The 12,073-nt window shown below is 34.8% G+C and overlaps 1 protein-coding gene across 2 annotated transcripts in view; it reads right to left on the bottom strand.

Annotated features, from left to right (window-relative positions):
- The window catches only part of LOC114329993 (ATP-binding cassette sub-family C member 4), a 102,018-nt gene that overhangs the window by 63,440 nt on the left and 26,505 nt on the right, over window positions 1–12,073 (bottom strand). For both annotated transcript variants that reach the window (XM_050655868.1, XM_050655869.1), the window contains exon 6: window positions 3,979–4,251. In XM_050655868.1, coding sequence (XP_050511825.1) covers window positions 3,979–4,251 — 273 coding nt within the window. The remainder of the gene's footprint in view (window positions 1–3,978; window positions 4,252–12,073) is intronic.

The raw sequence follows: 12,073 nt of genomic DNA, 5'->3' as shown, positions 1-12,073 counted from the left end.
ACGTACAATCATTTAATTACTAATGACGACGGGTTTCGATCTCTACAATATTCAGATCATCTTCAGGTCAGCGTTAGAAGTGATTAAATGATGCCGTTGCAAGGGATGATTTGTAAAGTCATCAGTAACATGATTTCAAGTCCAAATTATGCTAGCAGGATAATAAGGACAATAAGGACTCTCCAACCTCAAGAACTAGCCCGTTTATATTATATTATGTGTTAACCTACGCAGCATTGTCCATCCATCCAGTCCTTATTGTCCTTATTATCCTGTTAGCATAATTTGGACTTCATGTTACTGATGACTTTCCAGATCATCCCTTGCGGGGTATCATTTAATCACTTGTAACGCTGACCTGAAGATGATCTGAATGTTGTAGGGATCGAAACCGGTCGTCATTAGTAATTAAATGATTGTGAGTACGTCTGTACTTCATTTAAAATGAACTCACATACAGGGCCCCCGCTACCATATGTTCAAAGTGTGCAATGCACACGGGCGCCATCCTTTAGGGGCGCCAAAACCCGGGGTCAAAAATTGCAAAAAAAGCAAAGAAACAAAAATTAATTTTAAAATAAAAGTTGAGAAATTAAATAGGATTCAGTTTAAACACACACGAAATTTTATTAGTATATCATCCACTGCCGATTCCCATTTGCGAGAACATGTCAGAAGTTAGGCATTTTAATTTATTTTGTTATGCTTTTATTCTGTTTGTTTCATTTTGATATTTTAGCCTACTAATAATAGTCCATTTACTCACTGCATATATTGACATAAAATTTGTCATACACATCATAGCTAACAAGAAAAGAAGTGATACCTACTGTGCCGATGTGTGCTTTTACCCTGGGAGTAAAAGGGGTATTCTCAGGGGAATACGCCCGAGAATATCGGGGGTATTCTCGGGGGTGAGAAAACATTCGTTCAAAATAAGTCCGGAATTGGATAAACTGACTAATTTTAAGCAACTTTTGTTGTATAGAGATTTTCACTAAGTCCATTCTTTTCGAGTTATTTGCGAGTGAGTATGTTCATTTTTCAACAAAAGAAAGTGAAAAGAATAATTTATATATGAAGTCTGCAAAACCTAGTAGAAAGCAGAGTTGCAGCTAATGAAAAGTAGGTTCTTATTCGTCAAATTCCAAACTGAATATTTCAACGTGAAATAACCAAAAAATTAAGTAATTTTCGGGGAAAACTCATTACAACTTCTTTAAAATGTTTAAGAAAAGCCTTATTTATATGATCTGTAAGTTTCATCGGTTTAAAATGCTCAATTTTGAAAAAATTTAGTTTTAAAATAATTTTTTTCAATCTTGAAAAAATTTCTTTTTCCAAATAACTTTAAAATTAATTAGTGATACCAAAAATCTCAAGCAGTAAAAAAATGTAGATTTTGCTTTTCTGAATATTTTGGATGTTTTGTTTTCCTGTAAGACAAAAATTGGAAGATATGGCTGTTTAAATTTTTGCACAAACTCCCCTTTCGCCCTTTTAACTACAGCCTTTTCAAAAATAAGCACTTTGAACCGATGAAACTTCATATCATATAAACAATACATAAGTAAAGTAACTTGTGGTGAAGCGGTAACGATTAATTTCATTTGGGATGCTAATTAGGGGGTGGTTTTCATGATTTTTTTACCATAAAAAGGGACCAACATTATTTTTAACTTACTTACTTTTGATGTTAAAAAAATATAGCTTCTTTATAACACTTTAAAAAAGTTGTAATGAATTTTCCCTGATAAGTGCTTGATTTTTTAGTTATTTTACATTGAAATATTTGATTTGTAATTTGACGAATAAGAACCTTTTCCTCAGCTACAACTCTGCTTCCACTGGGTCTGCAGACTTCATATAGGTATAGGTATAGGTACTTACACCATTTTTTCATTTTTTATAAGCTATATATATTTTTATAAAATACTTACTTTTTGAGTTATTTGCGAAAATCCGTCTAAAAACTTGTTTTTTTTTTTGTTGAAAAATGAACATAAATTTACTCGCAAATAACTTGAAAACTATTGAAAAGTATGTTGTTCTGAAGCTATTTCCTTGTGGCATTTTTATGATTAACTATTTAGATGGGAAATAAGCCACAATTAAATTGAAAAAATAATTATATTAACGTTTCGACGCCCAACTCGGATGTCGTTGTCAAAATACAAAATACTACTAAATTAAACAAAAATGTTGTTGCTAAGTAAAAAAAATTCTTCTAATAATTTATTTAATCTGACTCATTTATATTGGCAATTCAGACGTATATTATACATTTTAAAGTAGAAGACTTTAAAATGATATCGCCAATATTTATGAGTTGCGTTCCTGGGACAAGACAGAGCACATGCTATCTTTTAGTAAAGTCGTCCCAGGAACGCAACTCATAAATATTGGCGATGTCATTTTAAAGTTTTCTACTTTAAAATGTATAATCATCATCATTCTCTGTACCTTATCCCTATGCGGGCTCGGCTTCCCTAATTGCATTTCTCCACACAATTCTATTTTGGGTCATATCAATGGTAATCCCCTTTACCAACATGTCTTGCCTTATCGTCTCCCCCCAGGTCTTCTTTGGTCTTCATCTCCTACTCCTTCCAGGAATCTGCACTTCAGATACTCTTCGTATTGGATTATTAACGTCTCGACGTTGAACATGACCAAACCATCTCAACCTATGCTCTCTCATTTTGGCATCAATTGGTGCCACACCTAGACTTCCCCTAATATACTCGTTTTTAATTTTATCCTTTCTTGTCACTCCACTCATCCATCTAAGCATTCTCATCTCCGCCACATGCATTCGTTGTTCCTCTTTCTTTTTCACTGCCCAACATTCAGTTCCGTACATCATAGCCGGTCTTATGGCTGTTTTATAGAATTTTCCTTTCAGCTTCATTGGAACTTTTCTGTCACACAACACACGACTCGCTTCCTTCCACTTCATCCATCCAGCCCCAATTTTACTGCATGCATCTCCATCTATTTCTCCATTACTCTGTAATACCGATCCCAGGTACTTAAAACTATTGCTTTTTACTTTAAAATGTATAATATACGTCTGAATTGTTAATATAAATGAGTCAGATTAAATAAATTATTAGAAGAATTTTTTTTTACTTAGCAACAACATTTTTGTTTAATTTAGTAGTATTTTGTATTTTGACAACGACACCCGATTTGGGCGTCGAAACGTTAATAAAATTATTTTTTCAATTTAATTGCGGCTTATTTCCTATCTAAATAGTTAATTATTGAAAAGTATTGATAGAGAAAAATCTTTATAGAAGAAAAGTTATTTTTTTTATTTAGCTAATGCCTCGACAACTAATGGCCATTGGCATGGTAGGTACGGTAAAATTTTGCAGTTAGGTACCTAGTATCATGTGTAGTGCGTATGTGTTGAGTAAGTGTCTTGTTACTTTGCAAAGTCGACGTCATTGTCTTTGCAAAGAGACGCTAATTGTATCCGAACGTCTGCGGTCCCTCCGGTGAGTACCGATCCCACAAGGACAGAAACTATTTTCATTTATTAATTTATAATAAACAAAAAATTCCTGACACTGGTGAGATTCGAACTCACGACCATTCGGACCTTTCAATCCAAAGGTAGGCGCTCTTACCACTGAGCCACAGAGGGGGTCGAAAAGTTATTTAAAATTAGTCATTTTATCCAATTCCGGACTTTTTTGAACGTATGTTTTTTCACCCTCTAGTAGGGGTGAAACTCACATTCTAAAGTTCAGTTTTCTGGTTTATTTCAAGCACCTACCTACTTTAAAAAAATAAATAAAAAACATAATCCAAAATGCCTGAAGGGGCGCCAAAATCCTTTTTTCCACACAGGCGCCAGTACCCCTTACGGGGGCCCTGCTCACATATGCAACCCATTCAACATATAAATATAAATGGTCAACAATGGACAAAGCAGTGATGATGATGAAATATTAATTAAAAATGTCTTACCTAATAGAACATAAGTAGTAATTGTAAGATATAATGATAATTTGTCGAGAAAAAATATTAGGCTTCCATACAATCCCCTTAGATAAGCCGAAACTGTAATGTCCTTCATTTCCAGGGCTCTAACTGATTTTACTAAATTTTCGAACGGATTTTCCCAAGCGTACATTTTTATGACCTGAATTCCCGATACAATTTCGCTCATCAATTGTACTCTTCTATCCGTTTTCTTTGCTATTTTTGCCCGATAGTCTCCAGATAGTTTTCCCATGTAACCTAAAGAGAAAATAAGCAATCGTAAAATTGTTAACTATAAAAGTAGGTAACGAATAGTTCAAAATCACGACCATTGTAACTGCTTTGTATACAGGGTGAGGCAGATAAAGGGCCTATTAGAAATATCTCGAGAACTAAAGCTAAGACAATCATGAAAATTTGAATGTAATAGTATGAACTATTTAATGAAGATATTTTCTTCTCTTTGCTACTTCCAGTTACACCGGAAGTTGATTGTAACTTCGTTTTTTTAAATAGGACACCCTGTATATTTTTAAATTTTTGGATTCTCCTCGATTTCTTCTTTCTTAAAATATAAGATTTTGTAATATTATACAGGGTAGGTTAAAAGATAATTACGTTTTCTTATTAATTTCGTAGCAACATTCACACCTTGTAGGATTGTAGTAGTTTGGCATAATAAACTGTATTGATGTTCAACTTATTTTTAATATAGTCTACTATTGTTAAGAGTTATTGGTATAGATACATTTTTCATTTTAATATACAGGGTTGGTCGAAACTCGGAATGAGTATTTTCTGAGTTTTCTTAAATGGAACACCCTCTATTTTAGTATTGTAATGAAATGTTATTTTATGGTACTTTTTAATTTCTTAAGCATTCCCTATACCTAACTTTTTTGAGTTATTGGTGATTCAAACCAAACATTAATTGCAATACAAAATAGGTAAAATTGTATTAGGTTGGACGTGAAAATATTCAGTCACAAATAATTTTTTGAAAATGAATATATATATTTATCTATACTGATACTTAAAATTGCTAATAGTGGTTGAGGTTTCAAAATACCATCGAAGTTAAGATTGTTGGTGCGATTAACAATTAAGCACAAACTAAAGCAGTTAGGTATAGGGAATGCTTAAGAAGTAAAAAGTAACATGAAATATCATTTCATTACAATACTAAAATATAGGGTGTTCCATTTAAGAAAACTCAGAAAATACTCATTCCGAGTTTCGACCCACCCTGTATACTCAAATTAAAAATTTAGCTACACTAATAATTGTTAACAATAGTAGTCTATACTAAAAATCATTTGAACATATATAGAGTTTATTATGTTAAACTACTACAATCCTACAGGGTGTGAATATTGCTACGAAATTAATAAGAAAACGTAATTATCTTTTAACCGACCCTGTATAATCTTACAAAACCTTATATTTTAAGAAAGAAGAAATCGAGGAGAGTCCAAAAATGTAAAAATATACAGGGTGTCTCTTTTAAAAAAACGAAGTTATAAGCAACTTCCGTTATAACCGGAAGTACTAAATAGATGAAAATATTTTCATTAAATAGATCAGTCTTCAAAACCCCCTCATTCCAATTTTCATAATTCAGTTGTCTTTAGTTCTCGAGATATTTCTAATAGGCCCTTTATCTGCCTCACCCTATATATCAAGAGATATATTATAAAGAGAGGCCAAGTTGGGCAATATGACCCTGATTTTAACCTACTCCGCCAAAAATCAGAGAATAATTGATAACCACTGGTTTCAGATCCTCTTTTATAACAAACTTTGTTTCTCCTTATCTTCTGTCCTATATTTTACTCGCAACCGTCTGCTTGCTACGCAAAGACACTCTTAGAAATCGAAGCGTCAAATATATCGCATTTTTAATTCGTCTTTTTCTTCTTCTTCTTCTTCTTCTTCTTCTTCTCGAATGTTCTTATGCCCTATTCGCGGTGTGCAAGTCCTTGGAGGGGATACGAGAAACGATCGTGCGAGAATAGCGAAGAAATGTAACTTTCTTAAATAATTCATTGTCAATTGAAATTGTCAAATTGACGTATATTTCATATCTACTGTCAATGAAGAAGAAAAATTATATATTGCTCCGCAATATTGATATGATATGCAATTATTATATAAAGGTAAAGGACATCGCACACATCTTATGGAAAATATAATGTCACTCAAATTCAATAAAATTTATACAAATAGATGCGTTTTAAATTAACGGCCAAATCTTATCATTGCGCCAACTCTATATTTTCAATAATAAGAGCAGAAATTGATATAAATAAATCTGAAATCAAATGGGTACGTACATAAGTTAGAGAGAGAAAAAATATTTTAAAATACCCAAATTGTCGGTATTCCATAAATCAGCGGATTAGTTTCACTAATCCGCTTAGACCCAGCGGGGTTTAAGCTTTTGTGAATAGCACCCAGAGCAATAGTAATTGTAACTGACACTTTTAAAATGTGACTCAAAAAATGTGATTTCGATAAACTTTAATTGCAATTTGCGCCGTAATTAATCATAATTAAGAGTTGGCGCAATGATAAGATTTGACCGTTAATTTAAAACGAATCTATTCGTATAAATTTTATTGAATTTGAGTGACATTATATTTTCCATAAGATGTGTGCGATGTCCTTTAATTATGTAATTGTATTTTGCTTGCAGTACTGCATTTTATTACCTAATTTTATTTACTACATACAATTGTTTACCTTTTAATAACATAACCTGAATCTTATTTTTTCTTCTTATTATTTTTTGGACTATGGCCTTGACAATTAGTCCTTAACCAGGACTAATATAATTGGCCAATATAATTAAAAGTGCGAATAATGTGAGCGTAGAAACCAGGTGTCGCTTTGCCGAACTTGCACGGTCCCAATAAGAGCGTCGGACTTTGGTATCACCTATCCATATTTTACCCATTTCATCCACGCCTTCCGGTCTCCTGCCATTTCCTTCATCTGTTGCACTGTTTTCCCTATATTTGTCCCGATTTCCTCGATTTGTTCCATCCACCCTTTTCTAGGTCTGCCTCTTCTTCTTTTCCCCTGTCTTTTGGCATCTGTCACCGTCTTTACTAGTCTGTTCTCGTTCATCCTAGTTATGTGTCCAAACCAATTCAGTTTTCTTTTTTCAATTTTTTCTCTATTGGTTCCTGACTTAGCACGTTTCGTTCCTTTCCCTGTCCATCTTCGTCTTCCCAGCTATTTTTCTCAGCTGCTTCATTTCTGCTGCATTTATGGCACTTTCATGTCTTTTATTTGTGACCCATGTCTCGCTTGCATATAGAAGGGTCGGTACTGTGATTGTATTATATACATGTATTTTTGTTTCCTGACTGATTTCCCGTTTTCCCAGTATCGTATTATTAATAGTATAATTTCGTAGCGTTCTTTGTCCTATTTGCTATTTTTAGGTCTAGCTTTCCATAATATATTTTCGTAGCGTTCTTTGTCCTATTTGCTATTTCTAGGTCTAGCTTTCCGTCATTCGATATTATCGTGCCCAGGTACTCGTAGACCGTCACCCTCTCCAATTCTTGTCATTTACAGAACACTCGTGTTTCGCTTTCAATCTCAAGGGCCTCGATTTTTGACCCTTCGATTCGTTATCGAACGTATACGCTTCATATCTGTTTAGTATACGAAGCGAATACGTTCGATAACGAAGCGAAGGGTCAAAAATCGAGGCCCTCTGCTCCTGCTGACCTATTTTCATCGTCTTGCATTTGCGATGTTTATTTCTAATTTCATTTTCTCTATTACCTCAGTCCATACATCAGTTAGTCGCTGCATCTTTTTCGAGTTGTCTGTTGTCTGCTAAGAGAACGACGTCGCCCGCATGCAGTAATCCTATCATAACTGGTGTTAGGTGCGTGTAGCCTATTATTGTTTTTAGGTGGTTTGCTCTTCTTTTTACATTTTTAAATAATTTATCCATAATTATGACGAATAGAAGTGGACTTAGGCTATCTCCCTGTTTTATCCCCTTATTCATCCTAAATTCTAGTGATCTGCTACCTCCCATTTGTACTTTTCCCACCACTCTGCTGTACCTACGTACTTTTACTTATCTCTAATAGTTTCCTCGGTATTCCCAGCTCCTCCATAGTATTCCACAATACTTTCCGGTCTACTGAGTCGAACTCTGCTTTAAGGTCTATGAATGTCATTTATATGTTTGTTCCCCGATCGTTATTTTTTTCTATTATATTTCGTAGTATGCTTATGTTGTCAACTGTTTGCCTTTTGGCTCTGAATGCTGTTTGTTCGTCTTCAAGTTTTTCTTCTAACTCTGTTCTGAATCTTCTTTCTATTATTCTCGTATAGAGCTTGAACACTACTAATGAGAGGCATATATCTCTATAGTTTCCACAGGTGGATTCTTCTCCTTTCTTTTGAATTAGGATCAGTAGGTTTTCTTCCCATTCTCTCGGCATTTTGTTTGTTCTCCATGCTTCTCTCATTATTTCCAGAAACCACTTCTTTCCTTCTTCCCCTATCCATTTTATCATTTCGGGATCAACTTCATCTGCTCCGCTCGCTTTTCCTATTTTTATTCTACTTATCGCTTCTTCCAATTCTTCTGTACTTATTTCTTCTATTTGGTTTTCGTCTGCTGCTCCAGGTTCTATGGTTCCCTCTGTCTCTATTTCTTCACTTTCCTCGTCCACATATATCTCTTCATAATATTCTCTCCATACCTCTCCATTTTTAATTAAAATTGTAAATTATCCTCTTCTATAAATGCCTCTATTGATATGTTGCAGATACTACTACTTTTATATGTAGGTAGGGATCACAAACGAATTTTAAGATGAAAAATAAGATGACCAAATAGAAATGAATTTACACCTGATGGTCGCCAGCTACAGCAGAAATGGTGTTTAGGATGATATTTCCCTTTATTATTTAACTTATGGTGTACTCTTTCTAACATTTTTTGACTTTCTTTTTGTCACTTCGTACGTTTGATTTTCTGACTCATTCCGGAATCGTTTAGCCATGCTATTTTAGATTTTCGTGTCCTGGAAACTACAGTTTGTGACCTTAGTGTATTGACCTATATCTAATGCTAGTTGGTTGCCTGCCCATAAGTTATGGAGACTGTATGTATGCAGGCAGTTTGAGCAAACTAGTAGATGTTCCACGTTGTATATTGCTGCGCAGTCGCAGTCACACTTGTCGTAATTTCTATTCAGCAAGATCCATTTGACGCCAATTCTTAAGCGGTTCAGCATGTGCCAGTCGATCAGCCTCTTGAAATCACACTTTGTGGAGTTCTGTCAGTGGGTAACAGGCTGAAAGTTCGTCTAAAACGCACTAAAGAGACGCTTCATGATTTTAGTCTGCCAGGATACGGTTTGTGTCCAAAGAATGCGAATTCGTGGGCCATTCTAGGAGAGTCAGGATTCGAGACATTTGAAGCTTTTTAGACTTTATCCAGAGGGGTTGGTCTCATGCAGCTGGTAATGAGCATTGCGCCTAGACTGTGGATGTTAGTACTGTAGGTTTGGCATTCCTTTTACTATTACCAAGTATATTACCTGAGTAAAATAACTCAGTCCTGCAAAGAAAATAAAGAACAATCAAGTCGATTTTTAAAAATGTTAACACTAGTTGCCGATATGGTGTCTTGATCCAAGTTATTCCAGATATTAAATTCTATTTGATAAAAAGTTCATCCTGGATCTCTTGTTGTCGTCTGTTCCCTCTTTAATTTGTAACGATGGCCTCTTAATAGTTCGTCTTGATTTAGCGTAAATATCGTGTTAAGGTTTCCAAAATTATATTTTAAAATACGGAAGGACATGATTAGGTCCCCTCGAAGACGTTGATGCCCAAATGTTGTTAGATGAGCCAAGGAGAGTCATTTTACCATCATAATTGGGTCTTACGCGGCCGAATGCCAGTCTTGTGGCTTTACGTTGAACATTTTCAAGTAAGGCTTTATTACGACTGAGATCTGGACTCCACACTGGCCCGGCAAACTCAAGAATAGGTCTGACGTATATAGAGTAAAGTTTACTCATTGAGTTTAAAGATATTCGTGTAAAACATTTACGAATTAGAAACAGTTTCGAGTTTGCGCGTTTACACACCGAAACTATATGGTCAGACCAATTTAAGTTACTGTTAACTATTACTCCAAGATCTTTGTGGGAGGTTACTGATTCTATGGGATATCCATTAATAAAGTACGGTAGTAATGGGTTATTATTGCCAATATGTAGTATGACGCATTTTTCAAAGTTCAGTGGAAGTAACCACTCTGAGGACCATTTGAATGTTGCGTCAAGGTCAGTTTGAAGAACATGTTGGTTAATAATTGGATTATATATATGGTTAAATATTGGATACTATAATTTAGTATCGTCCGCGTAAATGGAAACCTTACTGGATACAACGAGAGGAAGATCTTCAGTGTAGATACAAAATAGTAGTGGTTCAAGTACTGATCCTTGTGTAACTCCGCTCTTGACTAGTTTATCTAGTGAATAAGCCAACACGAACTCAGAAGTATCTGTCGGATAAAATATTTTGAATCCAAATGTTTAATTTTCTGCGGATACCATAGTGATCCAATTTAGCTAATAATTGTCGTTTGGGAACACGATGGAAAGCTTTGGAGAAGTCTAAATAGACTACATCAACAGGATGTCGATTGTTTAAAGATGATGATCAGTCATTTATACAATGAAGTAAGTTTGTGATCGTTGAACGACCCTTGATAAAACCATGCTGCTGGTGAGGTATGACATTTTCTTGAAGGAGAAATTCAGACAGCTTCAGAAATAATGGATTCCATGACCTTGTCGACAATAGGAACCAGGCTGATCGGACGATAATTATTGCAATCAAGTTTATTTCCTTTCTATAGGAATGGCTACAGACTCTGCACATTGTTAAAGAAAATAGGAAGTTAGTCCGCCTAATCCAGGTGATGAATTATTGCGTAGTTTCCAAAAATGATGTATAATAACATCCGGTGTGAAAGAGATATTGTCATGGGTTGTAAGAAGACATGTAGTTCAAACTCTTCAGGTTTTTTTTTACAATTGAACCAGTTTATTAACGAGCAGTCTAGTATGGTGTTATTCCAGGTGATGTTGAATTTCCCTTTGGTCTGAAGGTAGAAACATCTTTGGTCTGGTGGTGGTCGGGACTGAAAGGTGGAAAGTACACATTTGGACTTTCGCTAATTTTGGTCTTAGCGAATTTTATTTATAATTGTCGGACATCAAATTCAGAGCAATTTTCATTTTTTTGATTCACCTCTCAAAGCTTAAAACTTTAGGTACTTGTGCTTACTCTGAGGCAAGCCATTTGTCTGAATTTGCCAACGACATTTTCTCCTCTCAAGTTTCATGCAGAATTATATAAATTATCTATGTTTAGTAGTAATTCCATTATTTTGTTAAGTTGGTAGTCCTTAAGAGCGGCGCAGACCTTCTGTGGTAGGTTTCTATGATTGATGGCGTCGTATACGGTCTTTGACCGATGAGGGCAAGGCATGTTATTTGTTTTTGTTCGAAACCTTTCCCGGTGTGTTTAGGCAGAGCTAAAATGTGGCTCCTCAAAACTCTTCCAGGTCTAAATCTAGCTGGCTTTACTTCTCCACAGTTATAAATAAAGGCGCCCTCTAAATCTCTGACCCGAAACTTAATGAGTAATTTTTATTTAAATGTGTAATAAGTAGGAACTTAAGCGAAACTTGAAAACTACAATTATTAAAGACGTATTTTGGGTGTATTCAAATATGTATAAAGTAAATTATTGAAAGAATACTCAATTTCTTCGTCTTCTAGCGCTGACTCCACTAACGAAGGTTAGCTATAGCCATTGCAAATTCGTCTCTATTTTCTGCTTTTTTGTCTTCAGCGACGATATTTGTTGTCTACCAGGACCCCCTTTTGCCATTTATATTCAGCTGTAACAACTCGTACTTATCATTTCTAAGTATGTGCCCCAAATATGGTGTTTTTCTTCTTTTAATGGCGGTCAAAAGTTATCTGTCTCTTTCCATCCTATGGAACACCATTTCGTT

The sequence above is a fragment of the Diabrotica virgifera genome, chromosome 7, assembly GCF_917563875.1.
Source record: "Diabrotica virgifera virgifera chromosome 7, PGI_DIABVI_V3a".
In the NCBI taxonomy this organism is placed as follows: Eukaryota; Metazoa; Arthropoda; class Insecta; order Coleoptera; family Chrysomelidae; genus Diabrotica; species Diabrotica virgifera.
This window is presented reverse-complemented; position numbering and strand designations above follow the sequence as displayed.